Raw genomic sequence first — 16,955 nt, 5'->3', positions numbered from 1 at the left:
ACTCAGAGGAAGAAGAGGTTGCTTCTTAGACTGCTACACGTAGATTCATGCTCTCTACCTTCCTTTCCACTTCAGAGTTTCTTTTGCAAACTGAGATAGTGGAAGGAACCAGGGAGTGGAGTCTGGGCATCACAACTTCTTATAACATTATTCTCAAGGTTTAAATCCTTGAGGAAGCATGCATATGGCCTATAAGCATGAACAATTATCAGTCTTCCAGAGGGCGAATGAACAGGTGAGTGGCTCTATATTGATAAGCTAGTTGAACTGGTAAGTAATCAATATCACTATGTGGTAGAGGAGATGGTGAAGAATACCAGTACTGCTGCAGCAGTTGACTCTTTTCATTCACAAGAACATTTTGCTTCAACTGAACAGGGAGTGTCAGTTTTTCAAGAGATTATTGAAACATCTACTTTTGGAAGAACTTGAAAAATGACTAAGCATCATGAGGTACATGAATGTCAACCCCTAATAGCTATTCTTTTCCAAGGGAAAAACAGGTACTGGTAAAGCCTTTTGGAGTGACTAAAGGCTGCATAAATTAGGGAGGCAAATGAAACATAAAATGTGAATTTATTATAAAATTTAACTGAACATCACTAATTATTTTGATATCTGTTTCCTTTTGAAATTTCAGGCACAAGGTGGTGATGGGTTTCTGCAACGAATCAAGAGAATAATTTATGATGCCAAGTCTACTGTAGTGGTAAGTAAAACCCAACATGCAGTTGGAATGCAAAGTAGAATAGCATCATATTCAAGGTCAAAAAGACTTCTATACCTTTTCAAAAAAAGATTAAAAAATGGCTTTACTCAAAAGTCACTGAATATATTCCCAGTAATTACATTCTGAATTTAAAAAAAAAATACCTTCAAATGATTGAAGAATATTCTACAAATTGTTTTGAAATATATTTTACAGAGTACTGAAATGTTGAATTTTTGGTGTCAGAAATATGATGGACAGTTTCCTTTTTATTTCTTGTCAATTAAAGTGAATAAGGTCAAGTTAAAAGACATATCACAGGAGGATTCAAAAGCTATTCAAAAGCTTTGCTTCTGACATTTCTGGAACCTATTTACTGACAGTTATGGAACCTACCTACACTGAAAAATGTTACTGTCAGTCCATTCAGTTAAGGTATAATACTACACTTAGTGAAGTTTTAAAGGTGTATTTTAGGTTACTAGTCTTATTTTTTGCTTAGAAAAAGTCCGGATGTGATACTGAGTATCTGTTGTGTAAATGTATGGATGTTGGGAGAGGTTTCCCTTCTTTTTATGGGTCAATTAAGGTTAAGACCTTTGTGGAAAGATTTGGATAAAACCATTTTCCCACCCCACTGCAGACAAGCAAGAAAATCTTATAATAAATTACACACACAAAATGACATTAAAAGAATGTGTAAAGGTTGCAAAGTCAAGCCCTCAAAAGTTAGGAAATGCCGATATTAAAGTTGCCTGTGAGACATTAATTCATCCGCCTTATGCGTACACCTCAGGATACTGTCTTTAATAACATGATCACATACTATTTTTTTCCAGAGGAACCCTCATTCAGTGTACAGCATGGACTGTGCTCATTTAATTAGCAGTTATTCAGTATTTTGTTTTTTTCCTGTTTAATGTGCCCCCCCCCCGAGCCATATTTACTGCATATTATTTGCACCCTGCCTGAAGACAAATTATTAATTTTTATAGGCTTTTATGTGGTTCTCATGACTACAGTTTGAGTGCTTCACAAACTTTAGTTACTCTGTCTTCACAACACCCCTGTGAGATACTCTTAGACTTTAAGACAAGAAGGGAAGATCATAATCATTGTCTGACTTCCTGTACATCATCTGACTCAGCCACCCACTGCTGTAATAGACCATAACCACTGAGTTATTATTATCTTTAAATCACTATTTAAAGACTTCAAATTACAGAGAATCCACCATTTACTCTAGTGACCTTTGCTCCATGCTGCAGACGAAAGCAAAAACCCCACAGGGTCTCTGCCAATCTGACCTGCGGGGAAGGGGAGGATTCCTTCCCGACCCCAAATATGGTAATCAGTTAAACCCTGAGCATATCAGCAAGATCCACCAGCCAGACACCTGTGAAAGAATTCGTGGTAGTAATTCAGAGCCGTCCATTAGTGTCCCATATCTGGCTGTTGGACATATTTACTAACGGCCTCAGATGGGCCACTTTTTATTGTAGGCAGTTTCATCATACAAATCTGTCCATAAACTTATCAAGCTCAGTCTTGAAGCCACTTAGGCTTTTTGCCCCTTCCCCTGCTCCCCTTTGAATGCTGTTCCAGAACTTCACTCCTCTGATGGTTAGAAACCTTCATCTAATTTCAAGCCTAAACTTATTGATGGCCATTTTATATCCATTTGTTCTTGTTCCAACATTGGCTCTTAACCTATATAACTCCTCTCACCATTTTACAGATGGGGGGCTGAGGCACAGAGACATTAAGGTCAAAACTATCCACTAGGTTAGAGTGCCTGATTTAAGACATCTGGGACCTGATTTTCAGAGTATTTAAAATTATATAGCACTTCATATGTTCAGAATACGGCTCCCAACAAGTTCAGTTGCAGCTGAGAGTGCTCTGCACTTTTTCAAATCATACCAAACATCTCAAGTCAGATATTCCTACAATAAGAAATGCTCAATTAGTGCCCACCCATGAAAGGTTGGTTTAAATTACTTGCCTAGCATAAAATAAGAAGTCTGTGTCAGAGGCAGGGATAGAATCCAGTTTTCAAAAGCAACATTCAACGGTCTAAACCATGAGACCATCCTTTTTCTTCCTTCTGTCCCCTGCCTCATTTACTGCATAACTTCCAGCATTGGAAAAACAAAGTGGGAGCATGCTCAAGCATGCTTAGTGAGGATGGAATCTTTGAGATTTTAGTTGTTAAACTCTAGCAAGTCTCTACTGAGCTTGTACTAACTGAGGTAAGCTTACAACTTGGCCAAATGCAGACAAATTTTCCTGGGAATGTTAAAAGGCCATCTCTGCACAAAGGCTATGAAGCCTGGGGCACTAGAGCTTTCCAAAGAAAAGATTGTCAGAATTCTTTTAACATATAAAAATGTTACTTTCCCTAGAAACTCATTCTCAGAAATGTCTGAACTGTTTTGGATAAAATTTATATATCTATATCTCTCTTTATATATGATGTATACATTTTCAATGCCAAGTGTCTGTAAGTAAGTAATATATAAAAATCAGCCTAAAGCCAGCCTAAACCTGGCTTTGAAAATTTCAGCCCCAAACAGTTACAGTTTGGCAAAGTACTTAAAGACAGGGTCATTTAATGGGAAGTGTCAGGCAACTTTAGTATTAGGTTCTATGCTGGCACATTCCAAACTTCAGTGTGTTTTTAAAGTCTCAGTTTCTCATGCCTCTTTTCAAATTACAAAATACATAGTTGTCATACTACTTTTCAGCTTCCTAGTGAAACCATTTCTCTTCAGGTTCAAAGATTTTCATAAGTTAAAAACAGCATTGGCATAATGGCTCTTGCACCTTTTCCAAGAAAACTGATTTAATCTATTAGGGTGTTCAGAAATAAATATAGTGAAACTTGTAAGAAATGCTGTAAGGTATCTTAAATATCCCCTAAAGTGCTTTTGACTTCAATTATATTTCAACAGTCTGTATTCAAGAGTTCTCCACTTCTGGGCTGCTTTCTCTTTGGTCTGCCACTGGGTGTCATTAGCCTCATGTGTTATGGGATCTGCACAGCTGATACCGATGGAGGTGTAGAGGAAAATGAGACATCTAAAAAGGAAACTGGAGATAGGGAACTTACAGATGAAGGCAGTGAGGAAGAACAAGAGCAGGAAAACAAAGAAAAATCTGCAGAACTTTCAGATGGAGAACATGGACAGAAACATATATTTGATAAGAAAAAAGACTAAGTTGCCTAGTTTAAAGAATTCTGTAGAATTTCCAAATAGCCTTATTTATTGAAGTGAGTCATTTATTGATGATCTTCACAGAAGAGGACCTTTTGTCTGTATTTTGCTAGTTTTGACTTGCATGTATTCAGATCTTCTTCTCAAATACGGTCGGGGGAAGGGTGGGGACCCAAATGCTTTCTTAATTATTTTTGATTAACATTTTATTATTCTGACTTGTCTTTGAAGATTAATATTCCTAAACTGTTTGTTCACAGGCAACAATCAGGTAAAATATGCTACATGTGATAATCTAATAATGTTGTGGCCGACACACATCAGGATCATCTTTTTATGGGAACAGAAGTGGAAAAGTTGCAGGAAAGCTTAGAATGAAATATGTAAATTTTACAGACCCTTTGAAATTGTGATGGCTAAAGATGGCTTGAGCTTTCCATAAAAACACTCTTACTTTAGCTACTGCACCTTATTTTGAAAGAAATACCTTTTGTACGTTTTAAAGTTAAAGATAATTTGTTGTTATTTACAGAAGTGCTTTGTTATATGACAGTACTAAAATCAATTACTGGCAGTTTTCCACAGAAGTTGTGTTAAATGCAAGACCTAAGAGAGAGTTATTTATTAAAATAGTTCCTTACTAAGTAATATTTTAAACAAGTAAAAATTGTTTGGGGATTGCATTGTAAAGAAGTTTTGTCATGGGAATGCTAGTCCTTGATTGGGCTTTACAAGTAAAACTTATTAATTTTTTCCTAGTGTAAATTATTTACAGATTCTGAAAAATCTGGGTGCAGCTTGATGGTGGAAGAATACATATAAGCATCCACAGTCGGCTAATCCTCTCATACAGATCTGTAAGGACAGGCTTTAACCAAATACCTTTTCAAAGCTTTTTTTGAATGTTTTATGATTCACATTAATCTTAGGTTTCAGAGTAGCAGCCGTGTTAGTCTGTATTCGCAAAAAGAAAAGGAGTATTTGTGGCACCTTAGAGACTAACAAATTTATTTGAGCATAAGCTTTCGTGAGCTACAGCTCACTTCATCGGATGCATTCAGTCCAGCATCCGATGAAGTGAGCTGTAGCTCACGAAAGCTTATGCTCAGATAAATTTGTTAGTCTCTCAGGTGCCACAAGTACTCCTTTTCTTTTTATTAATCTTAGGCTATGTCTACACTGGCAGAGTTTTTTCGCCAAGAGCTTAAAGAAAACCGCTGTTGTGTTCACATTGTCTTCCACTGGCGGGATAGCATGCTCACACTTGCGGCACTTGCATCGCCAATGAGAGCAGTGCACTGTGGGTAGCTATCCCACTGTGCAGCTCTCCCCCTTCTGCCACTAGGTTTTGTGGGAAGGCAAAGGGGATCGCAGCAGATGAGGCTTCATTGACCCATGATGCACTGCTTTCCATCCCAGCATTCCGTGTGTTTCTGTCTTCAGTTCGCAGCATTTTTCAACATCCCTTGTTTTCTGCTTTCCCCACCACATCTGTCTGCAGGAATGGATCCTGCACTGCTCTCCACTGCTCTGCTAGCTCTCACTAGCACATTGCAAGTGGCAGTGGAGTTATTCTTGCAGTTACAAAGGCAGCAACAGTTACAATTGCCTGATGTGGTGTCCGACATGCAAAGCAGCAACATTAGATTGCTTTTGACATTCACAGAGGAACTGAACACAGTGGAACGTCGCTTTTGGGCTCGGGAAACTAGAGCACAGAGTGGTGGGATTGCATTGTTATGAAAGTCTGGGATGACAAGCAGTGGCTGCAGAACTTTCAGATGCCCTGGAACTGTGTGCTGAGCTCTCCCCAGCCCTGCCGCGCAAATGACCCAAAAGGACTCCCAAATGAGATCTGCCCTCTCGGTAGAGAAGCACGTGGCAATCGCAGGGTGGAAACTGGCGACTCGCAAACTAGTTTGGAGTGGGGAAGTCAACTGTTGTGCCTGTGTTAACGCAAGTGTGCAAGTCTATTAATCGCATCCTGCTGCAAAAGACCGTGACTCTTGGCAGTGTGCGTGCGTGAAATTGTGGATGGTGTTGCAGAAATGGGTTTCCCTAACCATAGAGGGAAGATAAATGGCATGCATATTCCAAATCTGCCACCGGACCACTTTGCGATCAGTTGGAAGGGATACTTCTCCATGTTTTTTCAGGCGCTTGTGGATTACAGTGGCATTTTGCTGACATTAATGTGGGGTGGTCTGGAAAGGTGCATGACGCATGTATATTTAGAATCACTGGCCTGTACAGAAAGCTGCAAGCAGGGATGTTCTTTCCAGACCAGAAGATCACCGTAGGGGAAGTCAAAATGCCCTTAGTCATCCTGGGAGACCCGGCATACCCCTTAATGCCATGGCTCATGAAGCCGTACACTGGAAACCTAGATAGCAGTAAGGAGCTGTTCAACAACAGGCTGAGTAGAGCAGAGTGACGGTTGAATGTGTGTTTTGCCAATAAAAGGCACACTGGTGATGCCTGAATGCCAGGTTAGACCTGAATGAGGAAAATATTCCCATGGTTATAGCTGCATGTTGTATGCTGCTTGCGAAGGGAAGGGTGAACGGTTTACTCAGGGGTGGACTGCCGAGGCAGAACGCCTGGCTGCTGATTTTGAATGGTTTATGATTCACATTAATCTGATTTTGAGCAGGACTATTAGAGGGGCTCAACAAGAATCAGAGATGCCTTGAGGCAACACTTTGAAGATGAAAATCACTAATGTTTGTTGCTATGCTTGGGACTGCAATGATTAATTACATTTGGTATGCTAGGAAACAGTTGTGATAAGACCTAGGATTCAATGTAAGGAACTAATAAAAGTGCCTGTTGACTTCCAGGTGCTATGAGGTATCTATCATACCTTGCATGGAAACAAATAAAGAGTGCTTATAATTCAAAAAACTTTGCTTTTATTGCCAAATAAACCACAACACCACATGGACACATACACACAGACACACTTTTGGTGGGGGAGAAGGTACAGGCGGGGGAATGATTTTCATAGCTGAGTATAGGTCCAGCTTTCATTTGAAAAGCTATCTGTGAGGAAGAAATGTTGAGGAAAGCGTCAAGTGCCAGAAAGGACTGTGTAGGGAGAGTTTGGGGAGTGCATGTGAGAGAGTTCTGAATGTGCTGAAGGGGAGGGTGGGCACACATCTGCTCAGTCTGCAGTGTTCCGAGAGTCTGGAGCATGTTTGTTTGATGCTCCAGCACTCCAGCCTCTCTGTGGCATCCCAATTGTAAGAATCCTTCTCTTGTTTTTTCTGCTTTTTGCTTTCCCTCCACTTCTTGCGTTCAGTGTTTTCTGCCTTTGACTGCTGCAGCACCACCTGGAACATATCTTCCTTGGTCCATCTCAGCTGTTTTATTATCTTGTGCAGATGCTCTGTTGCTGTTGGGGGGTTGGTTCTCAAGGTCAAGTCTGGATAGGCATAATTAACAATAAACAGAAGCACTATTGTCAACTACACACGGAGCATTGAAACAGTAACATTAATACACTGCTGGTAACATACCTATCACTTTTTTGGTGATCCTAGGAAGCACACATGAGGCAGAAGACCCCATGAATAGTGAGTGAAGCCAGGAGCAGGGGCCTTGTTTATTGCAGAAAAGCAGTCTGAAAAGATTGCGGGACACTTACAGGGAGCAACACTCTAAACTTTCCCCTATTTTCCACGGGTGATGGTCACTATGGAAGATATCTCACTCCTGAGGGTACGCAGGGAAGCAAGGGTGGATCTGCTACATGCTTGCAGCTTCCACCTGGTCCCTGTGTTGCTTGCCTATGTGCTCCATGCCCAAGTAATTGCAGAGTGGTGTGGGAAAGTGTCTCTCAATGGGGGAAGGAACAAAAGCAGCTCTGCCAAGGAACCTCTGGCAGAGGATTGCTGAGTACCTCCAGGAAAGTTTCCTAGAGATCTCTCTGGAGGATTCCCACGAAATCTTGGCGAGCATCAACTGCCTGTTCCGCCTAACTGTGCACGGAAATGCCCAGCACACAGAAACAAAGCCAGCCTTCTACATTTCTCTGCCCTCAACCCGCTTCAGAAATTCACAAAGCAAAACCACTTACCAGGGGTCTCCTCTCCTGCTTCTGGTTCGCCAGAGAGCAACTTCAGAGACTGGAGTGGAGGACAGCTTCTGACTGGGCTCCACATCACCTTCAGGCTCCACCTCTTCATCAATGACCTCCTCTGGGTTAGGTCCACTTCCTACTGGCTCCAGACTTGCCGAAGTATCGACGGTGCTCTTTGCAATGGAGGTGGGGTCACCACCTAGGATAGCGTCCAACTCCTTATAAAAACGACAGGTCTGGGGCACAGCACCGGAGAGACAGTTTGCCTCCCTCGTCTTGTGGTACGCGTTCCTCAGCTCCTTCACCTTTGCTCTGTCCTGCAGCGTGTCCTGGTCGTATCCTTTTTCATGCAAGCTGCGCGAAATCTGGCCGTAGGTATCAAAATTCCTTCAGCTGAAGCCCAGCTGGGGCTGGACAGCCTCCTCCCCCCAAACACTTATCAGATCCAGTAGCTCTGCAGTGGTCCAAGCGGGAGATGGTTTGCTGCATGGAGCCTCCATGGTCAGCTGAGAAAATGTGATGTGAGCTCTGCACGCTGAGCAAACAGGAAGTAGAATTTCAAAATTCCCTTGGCTTTAAAGGGGGAGTGGCAGAATGTTGTTTACCTGGCGTCAGGTCAGCAAAGTTGAAACTGCTGACCAGAGTGGTCAGGATGACCGTCTGGAGCCCAATAGCAATGCTAAAATCAAGCACGGTGTCTACACTGGCACTAAGGGGCCAAAGTCTCAGCGCAAAAAGCCCAATGACTCTCATTGGGATGGTTTTATTACAGCGCTGCAACTGAGGATTTTCAGCACGTACGCCTCTGCTGTTTTGTCGCCAAAAGTTTCCTTCGGATGAAAAAACTTGCCAGTGAAGACCAGACCTTAAGTGCAGATTGTGACTTATTTTTAAAGAGAAAAACATTTTATTTAAACACAAATTTTTGAGCAAAGGTTGGTGTTGATACTTGCGTTTGAGACTACAAGTTGTAGACTGTGGAGGGAAAGTTAATGGAGCCATTGTTAGCACTGATAGAAAGAGGGATGTTTGTCAGTGGAATGCATTTTCATTAGCTATTTAATCATGAAAGTCATTTTTAATACAACCCTATGACACTGAACGGGACTAAATTTTTTCCAGAGTTGAGATCTCAAGGGATGACCTGTGGTTCTTTGGTTGGCATTGATGACACAGAGATTTCCATAGCAAACAAACTTATGCTCCTCTTTCTCTCAGTACTGAAGCTATATAAGATTCAGTTGGATAGTGAGCCATGAGTTTTTCTAGCTTTGATGTTTTTAAAGGACATATTACAATATAATATATATAGTAATGTCTTCTGTATAAGGCAGCTTAACCACTTAATATATTACATGCTATAACACTGAATTAAGAGAAGTAGTTCTAAATATAAATATGGATAATCTTAAATAGAAGATTTTGTGTTGGTATTAATCTACAGGTAAATTGATTTTGAGTCAGCAACTACAGCATTCTTTTCCCTGTTGTAGAAGAAAGTTGCTTCTTTTAAAATAGTAACATATAGTAACAATAGTTTAGTAACATCTGGCTTTGTGCAGAAGCTGTAGTGCAGAACACAAACTAAATGCATGACTTGAGAGACTTTGCAGTGAAAGGGTGGCAGATGAGTCCATCATAGAGATTAAGAACTTATTTTCAGAAACTTATTTTTCTGAACTTATTTTCAGAAAGCTCATTTTCTTTGAGCTGTGGTAATTGACAAATTTGGAATTCTGCATTTTCATTTTCTTTAGGAAAGAGATTCTCCTACTGTCCCTTGAAATGACTATCTTCCTGTAGAAGAGAGAAACATGAGTACTTTTACTTAGCAAATATAAAAATTGCAGGTGTGTAGCATGGCTTTTTTGCCTCCCCCCCATATGAATTTCCTCTATTCATTTATAATAAATAGAAATACATATTTTAACTTTGGTTGTAAATAGAAAATTGAGTTATCTTTTTAAACACTTTTTTTAAAGCTGTGGAAGACTTTCCAGACCTTTTAGTCTTTGTTGTCTTACATTTGAAGAGTGAGATGCTTGGAGTTATTTTATATTTTGTTTCAAAACTTCTTTAAACATTGTGCAGGTACAGTTATATTATGTTACAAAACACTTCACTTAATAGCAGTCCACTTGAGTCTCCAGTAACTTTCAGTGTTGGCACAACTCAGTGCTAAATACTCAGAATGAGAGTCTGAGCAGTGAGGAATATCTTGCTGCTTTATCCGTTATATGTGATTCTGCCTTTTTATTCTGCTGTGGAGATTTCAGTTAAGATATCAGTCTTTTCAGTTAGTTATCAGAGTTTGAATATATAATTTTGTACAAGGTCAAAAGTTAAAGTGTTTTTTTTGGGATTTCACTGCTCGTTGTGTTGTGTTTTAAAAAAAAAAATCTAGATTTTTCTAATCTTCCCCCCTCCAGAATTCTGTTGCATAGAATTCACTTTTAACCATCACCCCATATGACGTAATTTTCCATAGTCTTATTTTGTCAATAGTTTCTGTTGCTACAATAGTAGCCAAACACTTTGTTGAGAAATGGTCTAGAGGGAAATGGAACTGGAGATGATACCTACATGCACCATGAAAGACAGGGCTCATTACTGCCTGGTATGGAACATTAAGCTGCCAAATTTCTGGTGGTTTGATCAGTTAGACTTAATAGAAGGGCACGTGTCTGTCAGTCACTTTATGAATTGTCAGGATAACGAGATGTGTACTAACCTTCAAAAATCCAAGCTTTAAATGCCCTGCCGTTTTCATCAAGCTGCGCTCCCATCTGTGTCTGCCTAGGACGGGGAAATCAGACACACAATTTTATTTTATTTAAAATTCCCCTTTAGCTTGAAACATGGGCAAAGACAGGCTTGTGGTGTAAAATGAAAGGATTTTCATTTGATCATGTAAAGAATTTAGTACACTGAGAGGTGGAACAGGTTTTCTATTTTATCTTGGATGGATGCATTCTCTAAAGGTTTCTGAAGATAACTTAATATACTAACTTCTTGAATGAATGAAATAACGCTGCTGCTTTGAAAGTCAAGTGTAAGCCTTTGTTTTTCTACAATAAAGAAATTGAAAAGATTTTGCTGCCTTTATTTTTTGGTCATGCTGCATTGTATATGGTTGGACAAATTATTTTTGAAGTGCCAGCATTTCCTGTAACATTCCTTATTCTGTGCCTAAAATGTGCTTATCTTGTTCTGGAAATCTACATGTTAGCTCTCAAAAAGAACACTGGCTTCATCCAATCTGATACCTTACTTCCTGCATTTTGAACTTCCTCATTAAATTCTTTCCATAGACATCTTTCCTATTCTTCTTCTTGAGTTATTCAGTATAACTAACAGTATAAAAATGCACTTAGGAAACGAAATTTTAAAAATGCTGGTCCCCCGGCTTTCCTCAAACTCATACTGGTGTTTCTTCAGCCAAAGGAGGCAGAAGGGCTTTAGTTTATACACCCTTTTTAAACAATGTTTTGAAACTTTTTTCTAACGGCAGTTCTGAAAAGTTATACATCCCATGTTTTTTGTGTACTAATTATTATCGAACAACACTTACACAAAAGATCCTTTACTAGTTCAATATCTGTTTAGAGATGTTATTCGCCAAACAGGGGTGCCCACTTACTAAAAAGTTAGTGTTCAAAAATTAAATGTTTTAAAGTATTGCTTTCCATACTTTAAGTCAAAAATTCATCCATTTGTATGAGTGATATAAAAATGCTTACCTTTGTAAATAGGGTAGAAAAGTTTAACTTGCTCTGTTTGGGTCAAAAAACAAGTTGGTTGCTTTTTTCTCTTTCTTTGATTAAGTCCAATAAGTTGCACCTAGAAGCCCCAGGCAGGATTGAAACTTCATTGTGCTGGTACCTGTACAAACATAAGATCCCTTCCCCAAAGAGTTTTAAATATAAAAAGTTTATGCATATTTCAGGGATGCATAGCAGTACAAAAAACTGACTATAGATCATATGGCTCCCAAGTCCAATGATAGAACACAGAAATCTTTTCAGTCTTATGCTCTAACCACAGCTTCTCCCAACATTTTAAAGCACATCAGGCAGTAACTATCTTTTGTATATCTATTATAGGGCTGTCAAGCAATTAAAAAATTAATTGTGATTAATCGCACTGTTAAACAGTAATAGAATACCATTTATTTAAATATTTTTGGATGTTGTCTACATTTTCAAATATATTTCAGTTATAACACAGAATACAAAGTGTACAGTGCTCACTTTATATTTATTTTTATTACAAATTTTTGCACTGTAAAAAACAAGAGAGTATTTTTCAATTCACCTAATACGAGTACTGTAGTGAAATCTCTTTATCATGAAAGTTGAACTTACAATTGTAGAATTATGTACAATAAATAACTGCATTCAAAAATAAAACAATGTAAAACGTTAGAGCCTACAAGTCCACTCAGTCCTATTTCTTGTTCAGCCAATTACTCAAACAAGTTTGTTTACATTTGCAGGGGATAATGCTGCCCGCTTCTTGTTCATGTCATCTGAAACTGAGAACAGGTGTTCTCATGGCACTATTGTAGCCAGTGTTGCAAGATATTTACATGCCATATGTGCTAAAGATTCATATGTCCCTTTATTGCTTCAACCACCATTCCAGAGGACATTTGTCCATGCTGGTGACAGGTTCTGCTCGATAACAATCCAATCCAGTGCGGACCGACGCATGTTAATTTTCATCATCTGAGTCAGATGCCAGCAGCAGAAGGTTGATTTTCTTTTTTGGTGGTTCAGGTTCTGTAGCTTCTGCATTGGAATTTTGGTCCTTTAAGACTTCTGAAAACATGCTCCACACCATATCTCTCTCAGATTTTGGAAGGCACTTCAGATTCTTAAACCTTGGGTCGAGTGCTGTAGCTGTCTTCAGAAATCTCACATTGGTACCCTCTTTGCATTTTGTCAGATCTTCAGTGAAAGTGTTCTTAAAATGAAAATGTGCTGAGTCATCATCCAAGACTATTATAACATGAAATATATGGCAGAATGCAGGTAAAACAGAGCCAGACACATACAATCCCCCCCTCCCCCCCCCAAGGAGTTCAGTCACAAATTTAAATACTGCAATATTTTTTTACCGCGTGTAATCAGCATGTCCTCTGGAATGGTGGCCAAAGCATGAAGGAGCATAAGAATGTTTAGCATATTTGGCACATAAATACCTTGCAATTCCGTCTATAAAAGTCCCATGCGAACGCCTGTTCTCACTTTCTGGTGACATTGTAAATAAGAAGTGGGCAGCCTTATCTCCCGTAAGTGTAAACAAACTTGTTTGTCTTAGTGATTGGGTGAACAAGAAGTGGGACTGAGTCGACTGGTAGGCTCTAAAGTTTTGCATTGTTTTGTTTTTGAGCACAGTTATGTAACAAAAAACATCTACATTTGTAAGTTGCACTTTTACAATAAAGAGATTGCATTGCAGTACTTGTATGAGCTGAATTGAAAAATACTATTTCTTTTGTTTATCATTTTACAGTGCAAATATTTATAATAAAAATAATATGAAGGGAGCAGTATTCACTTTGCATTCTGTGCTGTAATTAAAATCAATACATTTGGAAATGTAAAAAAAAATTCCAAAATATTTAATACATTTCAGTTGGTATTCTATTGTTGAACAATGCGATTAAAACTGATTAATTTTTTTAATCATGATTAATTTTTTTGAGTTAATCGCATGAGTTAACTGTGATTAATTGACAGCCCATAACTATTACATTGGATAATCTTTTTAAATGTGGTTGTACGTACTGACTGAAATCCAAAACCTTGTCTACAGTGGGCTTTTGCCAGGGCTGTGGAACTTGGTTAAATTCTTAAGTGTTTTCCAAATCTGATGGTTCCTAATATGGTCTATTGGGCAGTATAGACATTCCAAAATTGTGAAACTGCTAGGGTCGGAGTTTTCCAAGCACAAAGTACACTGGGTAAAAGAGAATAATCTTTTGCTCTTCTCTAGCACCTAAGACTCAGGCACTAACTTTATGAATTTCCCTTGGTTGAAAATGTTTTGTTGCCTTCATGTCAAAACATTTCCTTGGCCATCTGAGGTGAAGCAATTTCTTGCATGATAGGCTAGCGGCTTACCAAAACGTTGAATTTGTGATCGTTCCTCCTGGTGTTGAAACCAATGAAATTCCCATGGCGGGGAGGGGTGATGTGTACCAGCAGAGCACAACTATTATTCCTATTCCTTCTAGTTCTGTAACAAAGAGCCATTTGTGTGTTTCTTCACATTTGTCCTCCTTTCTGTTCCTTGTCTCTTCTCTGTTCCACCCCCAAGTTCTTATTGTTTGCTTCTTTTTAACTTTAGTTTTATTGCTACTTTTCTTTATTTTCACCCTGAGAGTTCTGGAGCACCATTTTGGTTCTAGCTCCTAGGTTTCCTGTTGCCTGCAAATTTCTCTGCTGCCAGCTTCAGCACATGGTGTGGGAGTGATCCACTTGAGCTACTTTTTAGCAAACTCCATTTTCTCCCTGTACTGTGCCCACCTCTAAGCAACACTATTCATTTTCCCTCCTGAATACCAGTTTTACACACCAGTATATTCAAAGCATGATGGAGTACTTTACAATATCCACCTACAGCTGGAAGAAATATTTTCCTTCTGTTTTGTGTTCACACCAGTTCCCATATTTTTACTTTTATTATCTAGATGGTAAATTAGATCTTAAATGTAAGTAGGCAAAACATAAGACTAAGGGTATGTCTACATTACGAAATTAGGTCAAATTTATAGAAGCTGTTCTTTTAGAAATCGTTTTTATATGGTCGAGTGTGTGTCTCCCCACACAATGCTCTAAGTGCATTAAGTGCATTAACTCGGCAGAGTGCTTCCACAGTACCGAGGCTAGCTTCGACTTCCGGAGCGTTGCACTGTGGGTAGCTATCCCGCAGTCCCCGCCGCCCATTGGAATTCTGGGTTGAGATCCCAATGCCTGATGGGCAAAAAACATTGTCGTGGATGGTTCTGGGTACATGTCGTCAGGCCTGCCCTCCCTCCATGAAAGCAACGGCAGACAATCGTTTTGTGCCTTTTTTCCTGAGTTACTTGTGCAGACGCCGTACCACGGCAAGCATGGAGCCCACTCAGCTCACTGTCACACTGTGTCTCCTGGGTGCTGGCAGACACAGTACTGCATTGCTACACAGCAGCAGCAACCGATTGCCTTGTCGCAGCAGACGGTGCAATAGGCCTGATAACCATCATCATTGTGTCCGAGGTGCCCCTGCCCACCTCGGTAAGGTCGGTCAGGAGTGCCTGGGCAGACATGGGACTAAATTAGGAGTGACTCAACCAGGTCATTCTCTTTAGTCCTGCCGGCAGTCCTATTGTACCATCTTATGGCGAGCAGGCAGGAGATGTGGATGCCTAGCAGTGCTACTGCACCGTCTGCTGCCAGCCAAAGATGTAAAAGATGGATGGAGTGGATCAAAACAAGAAATACACCAGATATGTTTTGTATTCATTTGCTCCCCCTTCCCTCCCTGTGTGAAATCAATGGCCGACAATCATTTCAGTGAGGTCTGTCAGGGGCACCTTGAAAAATTTAATGGTGATTCAGTCCTGCCTGAATACCAGGGGGAAGGATAGCTCAGTGGGTTGAGCATTGGTCTGCTAAACCCAGGGTTTTGAGTTCATTCCTTGAGGGGGCCATTCTGTGTGACCGTTCTTCTTTCTCCTTGATGTAAAGCCACCTCCTTTGTTGATTTTAATTCCATATAAGCCAACCCTGTAAGCCATGTCGTCATTCGCCCCTCCCTCCGTCAGAGCAATGGCAGACAATTGTTGTGCGCCTTTTTTCTGTGCAGACGCCATACCACGGCAAGCATGGAGCCTGCTCAGATCACTTTGGCAATTAGGAGCACATTAAACACCACACGCATTATCCAGCAGTATATGCAGCACCAGAACCTGGCAAAGCGAAACCGGGCGAGTAGGCGATGTCAGCATGGTGATGAGAGTGATGAGGACATGGACACAGACTTCTCTCTTGCCACAGGCCCTGGCAATGTGGGCATCATGGTGCTAATGGGGGAGGTTCATGTGGTGGAACGCAGATTCTGGGCCTGGGAAACAAGTACAGACTGGTGGGACTGCATAGTGTTGCAGGTCTGGGACAATTCACAGTGGCTGCGAAACTTTCGCATGCGTAAGGGCACTTTCATGGAACTTTGTGACTTGCTTTCCCCTGCAATGAGACACAAGAATACCAAGATGAGAGCAGCCCTCACAGTTGAGAAGTGAGTGGCAATAGCCCTGTGGAAGCTCGCAATGCCAGACAGCTACCGGTCAGTTGGGAATCAATTTGGAGTGAGCAAATCTACTGTGGGGGCTGCTGTCTTGCAAGTAGCCAACGCAATCAAAGATCTGCTGATATCAAGGATAGTGACCCTGGGAAATGTGCAGATCATAGCGAATGGCTTTGCTCCAATGGGATCCCCCAACTGTGGTGGGGCCATAGACGGAACCCATATCCCTATCTTGGCACCGGAGCACCAAGCCGGCGAATACGTAAACCGCAAGGGATACTTTTCAATAGTGCTGCAAGCACTGGTGGATCACAAGGGACGTTTCACCAACATCAATGTGGGATGGCCGGGAAAGATACATGACGCTTGCATCTTCAGGAACTCTGATCTGTTTCAAAAGCTGCAGGAAGGGACTTTATTCCCAGACCAGAAAATAACAGTTGGGGATGTTGAAATGCCTATAGTTATCCTTGGGGACCCAGCCTCCCCCTTAATGCCGTGGCTCATGAAGCCATAAACAGGCACCAGGGACAGTAGTCAGGAGCTGTTCAACTACAGGCTGAGCAAGTGCAGAATGGTGGTAGAATGTGCATTTGGATGTTTAAAAGCGCGCTGGCGCAGTTTACTGACTCGCTTAGACCTCAGCAAAACC

At 40.6% G+C, this 16,955-nt stretch overlaps 1 protein-coding gene across 3 annotated transcripts in view; it reads left to right on the top strand.

The window, feature by feature from the left end:
• Positions 1 to 4,680, top strand: part of TMX3 (thioredoxin related transmembrane protein 3) — a 60,816-nt gene extending 56,136 nt beyond the window's left edge. For 2 of the 3 annotated variants that reach the window (XM_073331708.1, XM_073331709.1), the window contains exons 15-16: positions 641 to 709; positions 3,664 to 4,680. In XM_073331708.1, coding sequence (XP_073187809.1) covers positions 641 to 709; positions 3,664 to 3,930 — 336 coding nt within the window. In that variant the 3' untranslated portion in view covers positions 3,931 to 4,680. Of the gene's footprint in view, positions 1 to 640; positions 710 to 998; positions 1,376 to 3,663 lie in introns of those variants that run through there. The other variant, XM_073331710.1, reaches the window with a different exon arrangement.
• Positions 4,681 to 16,955: the final 12,275 nt, after the last annotated feature.

The sequence above is a fragment of the Lepidochelys kempii genome, chromosome 2 (assembly GCF_965140265.1).
Source record: "Lepidochelys kempii isolate rLepKem1 chromosome 2, rLepKem1.hap2, whole genome shotgun sequence".
Classification (NCBI taxonomy): domain Eukaryota; kingdom Metazoa; phylum Chordata; order Testudines; family Cheloniidae; genus Lepidochelys; species Lepidochelys kempii.
This window is presented reverse-complemented; position numbering and strand designations above follow the sequence as displayed.